This window comes from Prionailurus viverrinus, chromosome B3, assembly GCF_022837055.1.
Source record: "Prionailurus viverrinus isolate Anna chromosome B3, UM_Priviv_1.0, whole genome shotgun sequence".
Lineage (NCBI taxonomy): Eukaryota > Metazoa > Chordata > Mammalia > Carnivora > Felidae > Prionailurus > Prionailurus viverrinus.
Window position 1 is genome coordinate 55,752,501 of NC_062566.1, and position 18,604 is coordinate 55,771,104.

Sequence of the window (18,604 nt, forward strand, 5' to 3'; positions counted from 1 at the left end):
GCAATGAACCAAGTGGAGGAAAGGTGAGACACAGATCATTAAAAGTAGCTTTCACTTAGCCCCAGTGGAAAATGTATTAAGAATTTTAAAGTAATTCAAGTTTTTCAAGTTTAATTTAGTACTGAGTACTTCATGTCATTGCAGATTCTTCCATTGAAAAATTAATGTATTTAAGGAAGTGATTGTGAACTTTGGCTATCAATGTGAATAACATTAACTATAAATTATAATTTATACATAATTATGAAGATACTCATTTATGATTTGTAACTTTTGTGTTTTAAAAAAGGATTGGGAAGTTCAGCCATGAATGCTCAGAATATACAGATGCTTTTGGAAAAACTCAAAGGAATTCCCCAGTTAGAAGGCCAGAAAGACATGATAACATGGATACTCCAGGTGAACCTGATAAACTAATCATATCTTGGTTTATATATTTAAGAATCCTCTGTTTGCCTGTAATGTTAAACTGTTCTCTAACTGTAAAGTCATTTACTATTGATTTCGTGGTCACTCACATGTTTTCCTATTTTAGTGAAAGGATTTAAAAAAAATTTTTTTTTCTTAATGTTTTTATTTATTTTTGAGACAGAGAGAGACAGAGCATGAGCAGGGAAGGGGCAGAGAGAGAGGGAGACACAGAATCGGAAGCAGGCTCCAGGCTCTGAGCCATCAGCACAGAGCCCGATGTGGGGCTCGAACTCACAGACTGTGAGATCATGACCTGAGCCGAAGTCGGACGCTCAACCGACTGAGCCACCCAGGTGCCCCTGAAAGGATTTTTTTTTTAATAAATTAAAATTTATTCATTTATATCATTATTTAGTCGGTATCTATTGATTGCCTTTTATGTGCCATGGTCATTTCTAGACACTGAACAAGATAGATAAGGTGCTTGCTGCTGTTGTGGAGCATATACTAGTTCAGGTACAGGCAATAAACAAGAAAAGGATAATTCAAAAAAAAAAAAAAGAAAGAAAAGGATAATTCAGTAGATGAATAGAGGGTAACTTCAGATGGGTAACCAGAAAGGCCTTTCTTAGGAGGTGACATTGAAACTGAATGACATGGAGCCAGTCTTAGAAAAATCTGGAAGAGTATTCCACACAGAGGGAACAGCACTGCAAAAGCTCTAAGGAGGCCAGAAAGAAGGCCAGTGTGACTGAAGCACAATGAGAGAAGGAGAAAAAGGTAGGCAACAAGGTCAGAGGGACAGCCAGGGGCCAGATCATATGGAACTTTCCAGGTGAAGGTAAAAAGGTGGATTTTATTTTTGAGAACAGTGGGAAACCACTGAAGGATTTTAAGTGACATAGTATTGTCTGTACTTTTGTAAGATCACTAGGCTGCTGTGGGGTAAGTGGATTATAGGGTATAAGAGTAAAAGCAGGGAAACTATTAGAAAACTGTTGCAGAAATCCTGGTGAGAGATAAGCATGACCAGGGCTCGGATGCAGATGGTGAGAAGCTGGACTGATTCAGGTGTAATTTGGTAGTAGAATCTGTAGAACTTGCTGATAGATATGGTGGATGAGGGAGATCAAGGAGTCAAAAATGACTCCTGCATTTGGAGCTTGAACTGTTGGGTGGATGGCAGTGCCTTTGGGGAGCAGTGAGGAAGGAAGGGGTAGGGAGAGAAGCTGGAAATATTACTTTAATGGGAATCCTCCACATGGAAACATGAAGCCAAGGTTATGGAGCTTCACCTCACTGGACTTATTAAAAGATTCTGATGTTATCAGCTAGATATTGTTTTGATCTAGAATATGGATTGATTAATTTCCATATTCATGTCAATTGGAGATCTTTGTACTGATTTGTACTTCAAGAAATTGGCTTTTTTTATTCCTTAGAGTAAGTCATTAAACATGTTTGATATAATTAGATTTGTGGCTATAAGGTAATGTTATTATTAAGGTTTCTCCTGAAGCAGAATTCACAAAGAAATTTAGTATTTGTGTCAAATTTGCCAATATAATTACTTTAAAATACAAAAACAAAACAAAGTAGGTAAGTTTTCAACTTTTTTTTTTTTTTAATTTTTTTTTCAACTTTTTTATTTATTTTTGGGACAGAGAGAGACAGAGCATGAACGGGGGAGGGGCAGAGAGAGAGGGAGACACAGAATCGGAAACAGGCTCCAGGCTCCGAGCCATCAGCCCAGAGCCTGACGCGGGGCTCGAACTCATGGACCGCGAGATCGTGACCTGGCTGAAGTCGGACGGTTAACCAACTGCGCCACCCAGGCGCCCCTAGTTTTCAACTTTTATTAAGAAAATAAATTGAACTGTCATTTATTTCAACATGTATGTCTTGCAGACACAGTGTTATATATTAGAGATCTATTCCTGAAAATTGATTTTCTTTTAGAATACCAAAGTTTATTGTCAAAATATACAAAAGTACAAGTTTCCACTGTTAAAATCATTAGGAATTTTCCTCAAATGTTCAATATAAAGTTGTGTTGTAAGTTCCTAGTGGGAGGTATTTACACATGAGACTGAGACTCCTTCAAATACAAACATTTTGTGGATGGATGTACCATCCTATTGCTGAAACATTGTTTTTTGTTAAAAACAATGAGACTGATCTATGCAAGCTATTATGGAAACATCTTCACAGATAAATGATTAAGTGAAAATGGAAGATAGGAAACAATGTGTATGGTAGGATTGCTTTTGATGAGAATATGTGTAAATATAAAGAAATATGTATTCTGATAATTTTTTCATGCAAACAAATACTAATAATCTTTAATTTAGTTGATTTTGGGGAGAGGGACTTGATCAGGGAGAGGGTTTCATTTTCCATTTTGTATTCTTGTCTTTATATGCCTTTGCATTAAAATAAGTAATTTATAATCTAAAAAATATTTTTTTCCCTAGCAAAAGCAGAGAAATGCTAATACCTACAGATGGAATTAGCTAATTTTTTTTTTTAATTTTTTTTTCAACGTTTATTTATTTTTGGGACAGAGAGAGACAGAGCATGAACGGGGGAGGGGCAGAGAGAGAGGGAGACACAGAATCCGAAGCAGGCTCCAGGCTCTGAGCTGTCAGCCCAGAGCCTGACGCGGGGCTCAAACTCACGGACCGCGAGATCGTGACCCGGCTGAAGTCGGACGCTTAACCGACTGCGCCACCCAGGCGCCCCTGGAATTAGCTAATTTTGTTGCCTGCAGCCTCCTGCTTAGCTGTATTGCTAATCAACTAGGGCAGGTGTTTGTCACAGTCAGGAGTCACTTTTTATATACTTAAAACTACTTATATAACTATTTATATGCATGACTGTGTGTGTGTGTAAAGTTTAAGTCAGACATTTGATGACGTGATGACAAAATCAAATTAGTGAATTTTTCTGTTTCTTATCAGTCTAACCAAATCTTTTTCTTTTAACATTTCATCTGTTTTTCATAGATGTTTGACACAGTGAAGCGATTAAGAGAAAAATCTTGTTTAATTGTAGCAACTACATCAGGATCAGAATCTATTAAGAATGATGAGGTAATAACATTATATTAATGGTGATGTTCTTGGTCTTTGAACTTTACTGGTTTAAGGTAGCTGCTGCTTTTTTATTAGAAGGAAGCTGTTTGTTGTAAAGTTTGTGAGATGTACCATCTTCTTTTGTTCATTGTGTTTCTGTACCACAGGGATTAGTGCTGCTTGACACATAGTTGTCCAGTATAATATATGTATTTTAAAAAATCAGAAGAAATTGATCTACGTGGAGCTCTGTCGGAAATACCATATTTTATTAATTTTTAAAATATTTTAATATCTGAAATTGGGATATATCCTATAATCAATGACTTCTTATAATTTAGTCAGCATTCTTAGTGGAACATAAGAAAATGGTACATCTTAGATTCAATGAAATGTAGTAATATTCAGGTTATGATGATTCTAATCTTAAAATTATTAGAATACTATTTATTACTTATGATTTTTTTATTATAGTTTTTAACTATTCCTCCTAAAAGAATAACACTGGACTTAGAATAAACAATAAAAAGACACCATACATGTCAGTAATATTGTTAAAGTTCTCAGTTTTAGCAATGCATCTAGTAGTAACTGTTAGATAGTGTCAGGTTGGTCAAAATTGATTAAATGTCAGTGATTAAACAATTAACATATGATTTAAAAATTTTGTTTCATTTAATTTTCTTAATCTACCTGCATTGAGTATAAAAGACCATTTATTAGATATTTAAAGTACTTGGGGCTTTTAGATTAAATTATTGAAATAACCAAAAGAGCAATTAGTTGTATGATAGGATGGAGCCTATATGCTAGTTCTGAGACATCAGATTGAATCTAGGCTTAAGGGGAAATCAAGTTTTATCAGACTCTTACTCTAGGAAGTTTTGCTTGACTGAATAGTATATGTCAATTTTAACAATGGATCCTACCTAATTTTTGTGGTTTTTTAATACCCAGATTACTCATGATAAGGAAAAAGCAGAACGGAAAAGAAAAGCTGAAGCTGCTAGACTGCACCGCCAGAAGATCATGGCTCAGATGTCTGCCTTACAGAAAAACTTTATTGAAACTCACAAACTGATGTATGACAGCACCTCAGAAATGTCTGGGAAAGAAGACTCCATTATGGAGGAAGAGAGGTAAAACTTAGCAAAACTAAAAATTAGCAACTCAGTTTTTTTGAGGGAAAATGACATATTCACTTTAAATAAAATCTTTCCAAAATATATTTTGTAGTAAGAGAAATTATACTGTGTTTAAATTAGCAAAAGCACAGTGAGAACTCTAAGGTATTATTGAATGTAAGTTTATGTTGATGTACAGTTCAAGTGCGCAATAGTTTGTTAAAAGCCTTTATGTACAAAAAGGAAAATGGAAATGGTAAAAATCGAAATCAGCGTCTGTTATCTTGTATAAATGGGGGCCCCTTTAGGTACACATTTATATATCAATTCATATATTCCACCGTTTTTATAATTTCTGGTAAAAATGAGTGTAGTTACTACGGTTTGAAAAAAGATCTTGCACCTGAAAAAGGTAGTTTATATTTGTTTTTCTTTTTTTCTTGAAGAGAAAGAAGACAGTGCCTGTAATTGTAGTCATGGACAGCACATTACAATGGGAATTAATAAATCTGATTTTCTGAGTCCTACTGTGGTGTGCTCTTGGGGAAATCAGTTAACCTTCTGAGAACCACACTTTGTGAGCTCTTATATGGTTACAGTGTGAAAAGGAGGGAAAATAAGGATACTTTTAAAAGCACTCCAATTTAAAATGTAAATACCTCCTATGGTTTTTTTTTTAATATAATTTATCATCAAGTTGGCTAACATACGGTGTATACAGTGTGCTCTTGGTTTTGGGGGTAGATGCCCATGATTCATCACTCATGCACAACACCCAGTGCTCATCCCAACAAGTGCCCTCCTCAATGCCCATCACCCATTTTCCCCTCTCTCCCATCCTATGCTTATTTTTAAAAATAAGCTTTCACTGCTCTTTAAATAATGTGTGTTTTGGATAGTTTTAAAAAATTGTGCTTTTGCAATAACATTAGAAACAGACATAATTTATCTGTCATCTTGAAGCAGGGTATGTTAACAAGGGCCACAAAGAATAAAGACTGTATATTTTAAAGATTAAAAAAATATATACATATATATACACATATATATACATATATACATATATATATGAAGGTAAGCTATCCTTAGCTGACAATAGTAATAGAACTAGATATTAATATAAAACTTTATAAACAATTCACAGAAGTTCCAACCCTGGAGATACTTTATATTAGCAACATGCTCTTTATGAAAAAGAGACTACTGTATGTTTAGCCAAACAAGAGGATAGAAGCAAAAATGTGCTCAGAGTTAATTAATGGCCTCAATGCTTTTTATTTATTTTTATTGACTGATTGCACACATAAATTATTGTGTTCTAGTTGAAAACAATTCAAATAACACAGTTAGATCCCTTAGACCATCCTCTGCATTCCTGATCTTTCTGCACAGATAACCATTGTTAATAAATAACTATTGTTCTAGGCCTCTTCTATGCATTTATTAACAAATATGCATAAATGAGTATTGGTTTGTGTTTTTTAATAGTTTATTTTACCATACCTTTGGTTCTGCAGCTTGGTTTTTTACTCAGTGTTTTATAAATCTCTTAATGTCATTCCATATAGGTCTGTTAGATTCTACATGATTCTGTATGTGTGAATATACACTATTTTGTTTGTTAGATTTTGGGCATTTAAGTTGATTTTCCCTTATTTTCTAATTTCCCTTAATATAAACTATGTGTCAGAATATTTTTGTATATTTGCTCCTTCGTACAATTGTATAAGTACTTCTCAAGAGTAGAATCTAATATGTGAAAGTACTGGGTCATCATTATTTTAAATTTTAATAGATACTATCACAATAAAACCCCAATGTAGTTTTACCAATTCCTACTCCCAACAATGTTTGAGAGTTCCTATTTTCTTCATTTTCATCAATGCTTATTATTATCATCAGTACTTGAAAATATTTGATAGTCAACATTATAAATCTCTGCCAGGCTGAATTTCCCTATTACTAGTTAGTACTAGGTTGAGCATCTTTTCATATGGTTGTTCACTAAATTCTTTAAAATGTTTGAGAGAGAGAGAGACAGACAGAGAGAGAATGAACTAGTGAGGGAGGGGCAGAGAGAGAGGGGAACATAGGATCCAAAGCGAGCTCCACACTTACCCCAGAGAGCCCAATATAGGGCTCGAACTCACAAACGGTGAGATCCTGACCTGAGCTGAAGTCGAACGCTTAACTGACTGAGTCACCCAGATGCCCCCGAAAACATTTTAATTACACAGTTATACTGACACATTTTCCTTTTAAAAATCAAATGTCAGAGATAAAGCTACTTCTGTTTGAGCACTGGCCTAAATCTGGGACTCCTTTCTGCCCTTCCTCAGAAGATATTCTGGTTATAAATTTTATGTATCTCCTGTCAGAATTTCTACTATGCTATTACCTGTAAATATATGTAACTATAGAAATTACATAGTATCATTCAGTCTTTTGTTTTATTTGCATCAATGGTATTATGTGTCCTTCTGCAACTTGTCGTATTCACTTGGAAATCTATGCTCTATGTTCTTATGTACCAAACGAGCTCAGTGTTTCTCAGTCTTGGTATTTGGGCAGCAGTTCTTTTTTGTGCTCCATGAATTGCAGGACAGTCCACGTCTCTGGCTCCTCATTCACTAAATTCCAGTAGCGTCCTGTAGTCCTTATGGTACCAAACGGTAAACCTTACCTATTGCTGAATCCCTCCTATGAGGTGGTACCCCATCTAGCATTCAAACTGCACCTTTTAATATTGCTTAGTATTCTGTATGGTGTAATTTCACTTACATTGATGATGAACATTTAAGTTATTTCCAGTTTGTTGAATGATCTGTGGCAATTCAGGGACCTTCTTGCACAGGTAAAGAGGCAGTATTGCAAAGCAGTTCAGAGCATGGCCTGTGAAGTCAGATCACGTGGGTTAGATCCAGGCTCTGCTACTATGTAGTGATGAGTCATTAGGTAAGTCTCTTACTGTCTCTAGGCCTCAGTGTCTTCATCTTAACAATGGAGGGTAATCTTAGTACCTACCTCATAAGATTTGTTGGAAAGATTAAATGAATTAATGTAAAGTATTTGAAACAGTGCCTCACATCACAATCAGTGCTTTACAAATATTTGCTATTATTATATTATTAGTATACACATTGAGTACATGTAAGGATTGCTAAATCATTAAGATGTAAGTTTTTATTTTAAAGTCTATCAAAATAGAATAGAACTTAAATGCCTAAGAAGAGGGAAAGGATAAAACTCTTACAGGCACGTATAGAAAGAGTATTGTGTAGCCATTTATAAACAATGTTTCTGAATAAACTTTAATGACACAAGAAAACAAATAAGATATAAGTGAATAAAGCAGGTGCAAATCTGTATATGTGATCTTAATTATGTAAAAAGAATGGTATAAACAAAGTGGACTGGACGGGAATATACAAATGGTTATCTCTAGTTTGTGAGTGTATAATGCTTTTTATTTTCTTCTTTATACTTCTATAGATTTTCCAAATTTTCTTAAGCATGTATTACTTTTCTAATCAGAAAAAAACCCAGATAACCCTGCTTCCTGGTATGAAAATTAAGTATAATTCTAATACACACTCTACTTTGTGATCTGCTTTTTTTGCACTCAGCAACACAAAATGTATTTTTGAATAAGCAAATTAACTGATATGAGCCAGAAAAAATCAAGGGGGAAGATTTTAAACTAATATTGCTGAATATCATTTTTATTTTACTATTTTTGTTCTTAAAGTTCTTGCACTACAGTTACTTAAAATCTACCAAAATATAAAGACAAGTGACCAAAACATGTGTCCTCATTTCTGGTCGTTTCTCTTGGTAGTGCCCCAGCAGTCAGTGACTACTCTAGAATTGCTTTGGGTCCTAAACGGGGTCCGACTGTTACTGAAAAGGAGGTGCTGACATGCATCCTCTGCCAAGAAGAACAAGAGGTGAAAATAGAAAATAATGCCATGGTATTATCGGCCTGTGTCCAGAAATCCACCGCCTTAACCCAGCACAGGGGAAAACCCATAGAACTCTCAGGGGGTATGTATTGTTTAATAAATATCCTTTTGAGCATTTCTTTTCATACTTATATAATGAGAAAAAAATATTGGAAGAAGTTTGGGAGTGAGACTATATTTAGCCTTATTTAGTCAGATCATATTTTACCCATATGTAAAATGGTCTCTAGACATTTACATACTATGTTGGCTCCTTTGTCTTATTTTTTAATTTTAATTTTTGTTACACTTGGCCACATTGCTCAGTCTCTGTCTCTATCTGCCTATCTACCCCCATTTTTCTATGCTGAACCTTTTGAAAGTAGGATGCAGGCATATATATTTCATCCCTAAATATTTACACATGCGTGTTCTAAAACTAAGGATAGTCTATTATATGTCTATCATACCCTTATAACATTCAAGAAAATGAATAATAATTCAGGAATATTACCTAATATAGAATCCATATTTGGATTTTCCCAAACTGTCCTCAACTAGATGTTTTTAGCTAGACTTTTTTTTTTTCTCATTTAGGGTCTAGACATATTTTGTGCCTTGCTTTTATTATGTCCTTTTAAATCTATATTAATCTAGAATAGTCACTTGTTTTTTTTCCATGGTAATAATTTCTTAGAAGAATGTAGACCAGTTGTTTTGTACATGTCTTACATTGTGGATCTGTCTATTGCCTCAGAATTAGGTTCATGTTAAGTATTTTCTTGGCAGGAATACTAATTAAATAATGTATTTTTTTTTTTTATGTCACATAAGAGTTACTGCTTTATAAAATACCCTTGGGATAATAATAATGATGATGATGAAAAAGGCTAACATTAACTGAATACTTACTGTATGCCAGGCACTGATTAAGTGCTTTATGTGTATTTACTCTCTTAATCCGCACAGCAACCCAATGAGTTTGGTACCTATATTGGCTCCATTTACAGATGAAGGAACTGAGGCACGGAGAAGTTAAATAACTTACCCAAGGCCACAAGTTATATGTAATGAAACCAGATTTTTAACCACTATGTCTTTGCTTTTATCCATATTATAATGCCCTAAGTATACCTTAGAAAGTAATTCAAATTACTCTTAAAATTAGAAGAGCAAATTGTGCTTGAATCATAGAAAAATCACTTCAACAACCAAGATAAGGCAACTTAAACCTAATGTTCAGAATAAAAAATACACATCAAAAATAGAAGTTGTCATTAATTCACACTAATTTTAAATCCTACCTGGAAGTCTAGCTTTATATTTTTCTTCTTTTGCTTACTACTAAGAATATATATCCTGTTACCATGATACTGTGACACTTTACTTAGACATTCCTAAGAAGGTTCATGATTAGAATTTTAGACCTTGATAATCTCTTTTTTTTTCCCCCATTTTAAAACCATGGGGGGAGATGAATACATGCCTCCTATTTTTGTCTTCCTGTACCAGAAACCCTGGACCCGCTCTTCATGGATCCAGACTTGGCATATGGAACTTACACAGGAAGCTGTGGTCATGTGATGCATGCGGTGTGCTGGCAGAAGTAAGTTGTCCTTCTGACATGTTCTTGAAAGAAACTAGGAATACTGAAGTTCATTAAAGGCCACAAAAAGGCATGTTTTCTCATGTCTTCTTACTTTCCTTATCTGAATAATTGAAGCAGTTTTAATTACTAATTTTGTTTGCATGATATTCATTATCTTATCACCTTCAGAAATGGATGTAATAGGGGCGCCTGGGTGGCTTAGTCGGTTAAGCGGCCGACTTCAGCTCAGGTCATAATCTCAACATTTGTGAGTTCGAGCCCCGTGTCAGGCTCTGTGCTGACAGCTCAGAGCCTGGAGCCTGCTTCGGATTCTGTGTTTCCTCCTCTCTCTCTGCCCCTCCCATGTTCATGCTCTGTCTCTCTGTCTCTTAATAATAAACAAACGTTAAAAAAAAAAAAAAAAGAAATGGATGTAATAAACTATGAACTTAAAATTTTCACTACTCCTTTGTACTTCCTTTCCATGAGCTAGTTGGTTGCTCTTGATCAGTATTTGTGTAAAAGAAAGCTATAATCTTTCTTAAAAAATCTCATTTCCCATGGGGTGCCTGGGTGGCTCAGTCAGTTAAGTGTCCGACTTAGCTCAGGTCATGATCTCACGGTTCGTGGGTTCAAGCCCTGCATCAGGCCCTGTGCTGACAGCTCAGAGCCTGGAGCCTGCTTCAGATTCTGTGTCTCCCTCTCTCTCCCTCTCCCCCACTCATGCTCTGTCTCTCTCAGGAATAAATAAACATTTAAAAAAAAAATCTCATTTCCCTGATAATGTAGAGTGAAAAGTACCTTTGAGATAGAATAAGACAGGAAATTCTAGTTCCACCTTTGGAAGAGAAAAATTCAGAAATATAATTCCTGGGAAATCTTTTGTATAGGATTCATTCTTTTGGCATTGGGTTAGAGTGCATAATCTTCCTGAATAGCCTTTACAACATCAGCTGGCCATTGGAAACTGAAGGAAGTAGTGTCTGCAGTTTATCTCCATGCTGCTGAGTTAGGAGCCAAGTTATGATTCAGTAAAATTATTTTAAGTTTGTTTCTGCCCTGATGTGTCTTGTTTGCCCCCAAAAGAATGGGCATCCTATTTCTTGTATAATTGCAACTTTGGTATTTGGGCATGTAGATTCTAAAGACATTTATTAAAGCAAAAATTCCAGACTTTTGTCACTTGGATTAGAGTGAAGATACATGTATCATTCTGAAGGGACCCATGTCTTAAAATTTTGCAGGTATTTTGAAGCTGTACAACTGAGCTCTCAGCAGCGCATTCATGTTGACCTTTTCGACTTAGAGAGTGGAGAATATCTTTGCCCACTTTGCAAGTCTCTGTGCAATACTGTGATCCCCATTATTCCTTTGCAACCTCAAAGGATAAACAGGTATGTTCTAATTCATGTTTGGGTTGAATTTTTAAAAGCTATATTTAATCCTTTCATTTGTGCCTGTTTTGATTAGATCGCTAGTTTTCTTTTGTTGTTTGAAGTAATTAATACTTTTTCTTTCCATAAGTTGTATTCTGTCTTTAAAATATGATGAAAAGCTCCAATTTTTGGTTTCTAAAATAACTGGAATGTTCATTAACTCAAATCTGTATGATGTGTGTGTATCTTCTAACAGCCATGAAAACAGTAGAACATGAATCTCTACCTTAGCATTCACAAAAAGGGAAAAGATGCTGAGAAGATTTATCCTTTCAAATAGTACTTTTTACACCATTAGAGTTAATGTTTGAAATTTGGTTTCTCTAAATGTCTTTGTATTATTATTTCTAATTCTGTTTTTTTTTCCTGAAGAGCCATTCGCCATAGTTGTAAAGATGTGGACAAAATGTTAACAATAAAAGTAAAGAAAAACAGTAGATTAATCATATATCTTTGAATAATTTCTAAATTTTTAGACCAAGTTTTTAAACTTTTCTATTCTGACCATCTGTGAATGGAACTCAGTAGCAAATTTACTCATTTTTTATGATAGCTATAGCATATAATTGTATATTTCTGTGTTGTCACTGTTGTACCTAATAACCGTATTCTTCATTGTTGTTCATTTTCTTAAAACTCAGTGAATTTGTAATGATTGACCTAAGTTTTGCTATAGAAAATAATTTCGTTGATAAAAACACTTAACATGTTTCCACAACAAAAGTGTTCAAAGGTGATAGGCTTGGCAATCAGGGTCAATAAGTTAGTTGCTCTATCTCTACTATTCCTTATCATTAGAAAACCTGATCTGGGGGTACCTGGCTGGCTCAGTAGGTTGAGCATCCAACTTTTGATTTTGGCTCAGGTCATGATCTCACAGTTCGTGGGATCGAACCCCACATCTGGGTAGACACTGGCAGCACAGAGCCTGCTTAGGATTCTCTCTCCCTTTCTCTCTGCCCCTCCCCCCACTCATGCTCTGTCTCACTCTGTCTCTCAAGAATAAAATAATAAAAAATTTTAAAAAAGAACGAACACCCTTGAAATAGGAATACCATCAGCATGTTTGAGGCACAGCAGAAAGGCAGCATGCTTGGAATGGAGCAAAGAACAAGATCATAAAAGGGCTTATAAGATTGGAAATTAGAATTTTATTTTTAGTATTAAAAACACGAAATATTTTATGCGTGATGGGAAACCATTGGAGTACTTTGAACAGGGGAGTGATATGATCAGATCTACATTTTAGAAGATCCCCCTGGCTGTTCTGCATTGAATATAGATGATAATGAAGCACTGTTGTGGAAACAGGAAGAACAGTTAATGTATTGAAATAGTTCCAGTGAGGGATAAAGTAACTTGGATTAGGGTAGTAACAATGGAAGTAGAAAAAAGTGCTCAGCTTGGGATATATTTAGAAGGTAAAACCAGCAAGACTAGCTGCTGGCTTCGAATGTGGATTGTGAGAGAATCTGAGAAATCAGTGATGATACCCGGTTTTTTATTTGAGTGACTAGAATGGTGATTCCATTTATTGATATTTGTTACTTCTAGGTGATGGGCCTATGAATGGTATCTTACTCCTTGTACTTTTAAAATTCCCCTCCTACCCAAAACTACATTTTTACTTTACTTATTTATTTTATTGAAATATAGTTGACAATGTTACCATAGTTTCAGGTGTCCAGTATAGTGATTCAGTAACTCTGTACTGTGCTGTGCTCACCACAGGTGTAGCTCCCATCAGTCACATACAACATTATTACAGTACCATTGTCTATATTCCCTATGCTGTACCTCCATGCCCATAACTTATTCATTCCATAACTAAAAACCTGTATCTCCCTCTCTCCTTCACCCCCTTTTGCCCATTCCCACACCCCACCCCCCTTTCTGGCAACCATCAATTTGTTCTTTGTATTTATGGGTCTCTTTCTGCATTATGTGTTCATTTATTTGGTTTTTTAGATTCCATATACAAGTGAAATCACATGGTATTTGTCTTTCTCTGACTTCTTCACTTAGCATAATACCCTCTAGTCCCATCTATATTGTCACAAATGGCAAGATCTCATCCTTTTTTATGGCTGAGTACTATCCCATTGTGTGGGATACTACATCTTTATCCATTCATCTATCAGTGGGCACTTAGGTTGCTTCCATATTGCGGCTGTTGCAAATGATGCTGAAACTACATTTTTAGACGTATGTGCTTCTATAACCTACGTAGTTAATCTGAAGGAGTTTGATGTTTTCATACAGCCAGTTATCCATAGAAAGACTCTACAAGTTCAGCTTTTCAGTTTGACTTTCTGCCAATGGCTTAATAATTTTTAAATACCATTTTTCAGTGAGAATGCAGAGGCTCTTGCTCAACTTTTGACGCTGGCACAATGGATACAGACTGTTCTGGCCAGAATATCAGGTTATAATATGAAACACGCTAAAGGTTTGCTCAAAATTATTTTATATTTTGCTGTTTGAGATTTAAGTGTCAGAGTCTTTAATATTTTTCTGAAGTACTTACTGCTCTAAAATATGGTTTGCAGATATAGATTTGTCGACTATCAGGAACTAAAGGTTTCAAAGCCAAAATTAAGTTTGACTTAAATCACTTAAATAGTTTTCATACTGGCAAGCAATATAGACAGTGATTAATCTGGAGTCACACTGCTTGGAGTTAAATCTTAGATCCATTGCTTACTGTCTCTGTGATCTTGGACAAGTTTTTTAACCTGTTTGTGCCTCAACTTTCTTATTTGCAGGGTGAGAATAATAATAGCACCTATCTCACTGACTTAAGAATTGAGGTATCCTGTGTAAAGTAGAACAATGCATGGTACATAGTAAATACTGTATGAGCATTAGCCATTACTATTACTAATTTTGTTAATATGTTGTCATTAATCTTAATAATAAAAAAACAACATTTTTAAACTTACCTCATTTATATATTCTTTACAATTGAGGGATAAGACTACAAAGTCTAAAGACTCTGAGAAGTAAACAATGGTAGGCAAATGAAGGAGGGAAGTCAAAATTTGAAGAATGGTAGAGGCAATGAGTTTCCTGGGTTTTTTTCCTCCTTTATTACCCAGCTTTGAACTCAGCATAGCCTGAGTCACAGAGCTTTGCAATGGACATGAATAGCAAAAAGTTCAAGAGAGATGCCCTCTTTCTGGCCAGAGGACCAGGAAAAAAAGTCCCTCAGAACTGGAAAGTGTAAAGGGAATTCCTGTTTTGTTTTGTTTTGTTTTTTCCTCTTCTGACCCTCTCCTGATGCCAGCCCCAGTCAGGGAGCTGGAGCTGCAATGCCGTGGTGGCCACATAGATATGTAAAATCCCAAGAGAAAACCAGTCTCTCTGGCTGGAGGAACTGGGAAAAAAAGGGACCTCTGTGTTCCATAGAATGCAGGGTGAATCCTCATTATTTTTTTTCTGTCTTTGCCTCACAGTTTTATCCCAAGGGTAGCCCCAGTCACCTGAATCTACTTGACAACAGAAGGGACTAAAACTGAGAGAAACATGTCATTATGGCCAGAGGAACTGGGGAAAAGGGTCCCTTGGAGCTAGAGAATATGGGGGAAATCCCAGAAAGAAGAGAGCTATGGAAGGGGAATCTCCTATTTTTGAGAACAGCACAGATCCTAGGCTTGCCTCCAAGCTGCACATGTGCAGAACAGGCCCAGAGAAACAGCAACAGGTTTGAGAATGAAACTGCATTAAAACCATCACTTAAGTCCCAGACTAACACCTGAGTAGTACATGGATAGGCAGACCCAAACAGTGTAGCAAAGGCTCGGAGACTAACATTGGAACCACCATACACAGACAGCGGGACAGAAATTGTTGAAATTAATTGTGTTGATTGCCTACTGAAACCAAAAGAAAGGTACATTTTTCCACAGAATTTTAAGAAGAACCAAAACCTCACAATGTAATATTCAAAATATCTAAGGTACAATCCAGAATTACTCAACATACAGAGAACCAGGAGAATCTGACCAATCTCAAGGAAAAAAAAAAAAAAATAAGATGCCAATCTTGAGATGTTTTAACATTGAACTTTTTAGACAAAAAATTTAAAGCACCAATAATTAAACATAAGGTAAAGGTGAACACTTTTGAAATGAATGGAAAAAATACAAGTTCTCAGCAGAAAAAAAGTAGAAACTATTAAAAATAAAGAACCAAATGGAGATGATAGAATTGAAAAAATACTATATGAAATAAAAATTAACTGGATGGGCTCAATAGTGGAATGGAGATGGGAAGGATAAGAGTTAGTGGACTTGAAATCTGATCAGTAGAAATTACCCAGTCTGAAGAATAGACAGAAAGTGCTGAAGAAAAAAGAAAAATAGCTTTAGAGACACATGGACCCAATTTTTTAATCCAATATTTATATCATACAAGTCCTGAAAAGAAAAAAAGATGGTACAAAAAATAGTTGAAGAACTGATGACTGAAAACCTCCAAAATTTGGTGAAACACATAAATTTACAGATTTAAGAAGTTCAGTGAAACTCAAAGATAAACTAAAAGAAAATCACACCCATATAGATAATACCTAAACTGCTGAAAACCAAAGATGAAGGAAAAAAGTCTCAAGAGCAAACAGGAAAAGACAACTCATTTCACATAGGGGAACAACAATTCTAATTTGATAAGGAAATGGAAAATGGAGCCAAAAAGAGGTTGGTATTCACTCAAGGTCTTAGTAATAGGAGCAGAGTTAGGATACCAACCCAGGCAGCTTGGCTGCAGATCCTTGGCTCTTACTCATTATTGTATGCTGCCTTACTAATAGAATACTATGCATCCATTAAAAATGTAAATATAGAGGGACAGTTACTGATGTGGAAAGACATTTATGGTCTGTTGGTGACAAACAAGATACAGAGTACTACTATAGATTTTGTCTTTTTAAAAAGAATCTGTATTTGCAACATTTATATGGAGAACAGAAGAATATCACCTAAATGTTATTTGAGTAGAGAAATTTTGAGCGATAGTTTATTGTCTATTAACATTTTCTAAGTTTTCTAAAATGGTCATATATAATTTTAAACAGCTAGAAAAGTGTGTGTCACACTAAACCCTTGTGATTTTTCATTCTTTTTCCTTTTCATTTATAAGGAGAAAACCCACCAGTTCCAGTCTTAGTTGATCAAGGAATGGGTGATTCCACTTTTGAGTTCCATTCTATCCTGAGTTTTGGAATTCAGCCTTCGTAAGTATCCAAGTAGTTAAGAGTAGTTTGTAAATGGCTGTGAAAATAAGAGTGAAGAACAATCCTTCCTTCCTTCTTGCCTTATTTGCAAAATTGTTTCTTTATCCCATTTTTCTCGTTTCTCCCTGGAGTTTTATTTGTATAATAAAATTAAGTGGTTTGAGGTATTAGAGTAATATGTATTAGAGTGAATCCTGCCTGTAATTAACCATTTTTGACCAACAAAAATGCCATTTCTATATAGTCCAACCTACAATAAGAGCACAATTTAAGAGATTTCAATTAAAGTCATATCTAACTCTGATTTCTGTAAAGTCTCAGGTCAACCCCCACCCCCATTCATTTTCTTGTTTGTAAAATTGAAACAGTAGCTTCTTATCTTACATCATAAGGGTATTGGAAAAATACTTATGTGAAAACACTTTGAAAAATATAATGTATCCAAATCAGGTATTATTATTATTATCATTATTATTTAATAAATATTTTCTGATGTATACTTTTTTAGTTGTGATTCTTGTTTTTATTTTGAATCCTGTTGCTGTTGAAAATACTTGTTACAGGGGCGCTAGGATGGCTCAGTTGGTTAATGTCCGGCTCTTGATTTCATCTCAGGTCATGATCTCATGGTTCATGAGATCTTGCTAACAGTGCAGAGCCCGCTTGGGATTCTCTCTCTCCCTTTCTGTCTGCCCCTCCCCCACTCACACTCATGCGCTCTCACATGCTCACATGCTCATGTGCGCTCTCCCTCTCTCTCTCTCTCCCTCTCTCTCAAAATAAATAAACTTAAAAAAACAAAATACTTGTTACAAAAGGAAGTTCAGGAAATCAGAACTTATCACTCCCAAGTACATGGTGTATTCATTCTCTCTCTGTCTCACACACACCCTGTTAACACTGAAGTTCCTTTTAGTCCCTTTCCACACATTAAAACTTGTTAGGTCAGATCTGTTTGCTTTGAATTTTATTCCTTCTCTCCATTCTGTCCTTAATTTGGACCTGGATTCTTTCTGTGATCCTTTACTACATCTTTTATATGAAGTAAAGTTATATGAGCCATTATCATTTTGTAAGAGATATTTTTCTACCTACAAGAGCTACAGTCCCATTTTTTCTTCAGAGGCTCTAATCTCCAATTTGACAAAGAGCATTTTACTTTGTCAAAAGAGTTAAATTGTTGTTTCAGTACCTAAATTGTTAAATTTTTGTTTCTGTACCTTACTCTGTAGGTAACCCCTTTTATTAAATCACTATATAAAATTTTCTTGTTTTACTTTTAGGATAAAATATTCTAATAGCATCAAGGAAATGGTCATTCTCTTTGCTACAACAATTTACAGAATTGGACTAAAAGTACCTCCTGATGAAACGGATCCTCGAGTCCCCATGATGACCTGGAGCACATGTGCTTTCACTGTCCAGGCAATTGGTAATGCCTATGAGAGACTACTTCGGAGGGTTCATAGAAAAAGAATTAGCATTGATTGACCAAAAATGTTTCCTTTTCCCTGATGTCTTAAAATAGTTTGAATTGTTTGAGGACTATTGGTATCTCAGTAGATTAGTGTAGCCTGATGCCATTTAGTCTGAGAATTTTTGTATTGATCCCTTTTTAACTACAGTATTGGTCATATGCAACATAAGCTCAAAATATTTGAAAGGTATAGCATGAAGCAAGCTATATTCAAAAGCTGGCAGATTTATAACACTAGGAAAATCAAGGGAAAAAAAGGCAAAGGAGCAAGAATCAAGCCAGAAATGTTCAGTAATTTTTGTTTCTTTTACACCTTGAGA

At 35.2% G+C, this 18,604-nt stretch overlaps 1 protein-coding gene across 1 annotated transcript in view; it reads left to right on the plus strand.

Annotated features, from left to right (window-relative positions):
- Positions 1-18,604, plus strand: part of UBR1 (ubiquitin protein ligase E3 component n-recognin 1) — a 137,288-nt gene that overhangs the window by 87,618 nt on the left and 31,066 nt on the right. Inside the window, exons 27-35 of the mRNA XM_047862247.1 lie at positions 290-399; positions 3,417-3,503; positions 4,443-4,624; positions 8,448-8,653; positions 10,063-10,156; positions 11,383-11,532; positions 13,926-14,023; positions 16,714-16,807; positions 18,091-18,239. Of these exons, the coding sequence (XP_047718203.1) occupies positions 290-399; positions 3,417-3,503; positions 4,443-4,624; positions 8,448-8,653; positions 10,063-10,156; positions 11,383-11,532; positions 13,926-14,023; positions 16,714-16,807; positions 18,091-18,239 (1,170 nt within the window). The remainder of the gene's footprint in view (positions 1-289; positions 400-3,416; positions 3,504-4,442; positions 4,625-8,447; positions 8,654-10,062; positions 10,157-11,382; positions 11,533-13,925; positions 14,024-16,713; positions 16,808-18,090; positions 18,240-18,604) is intronic.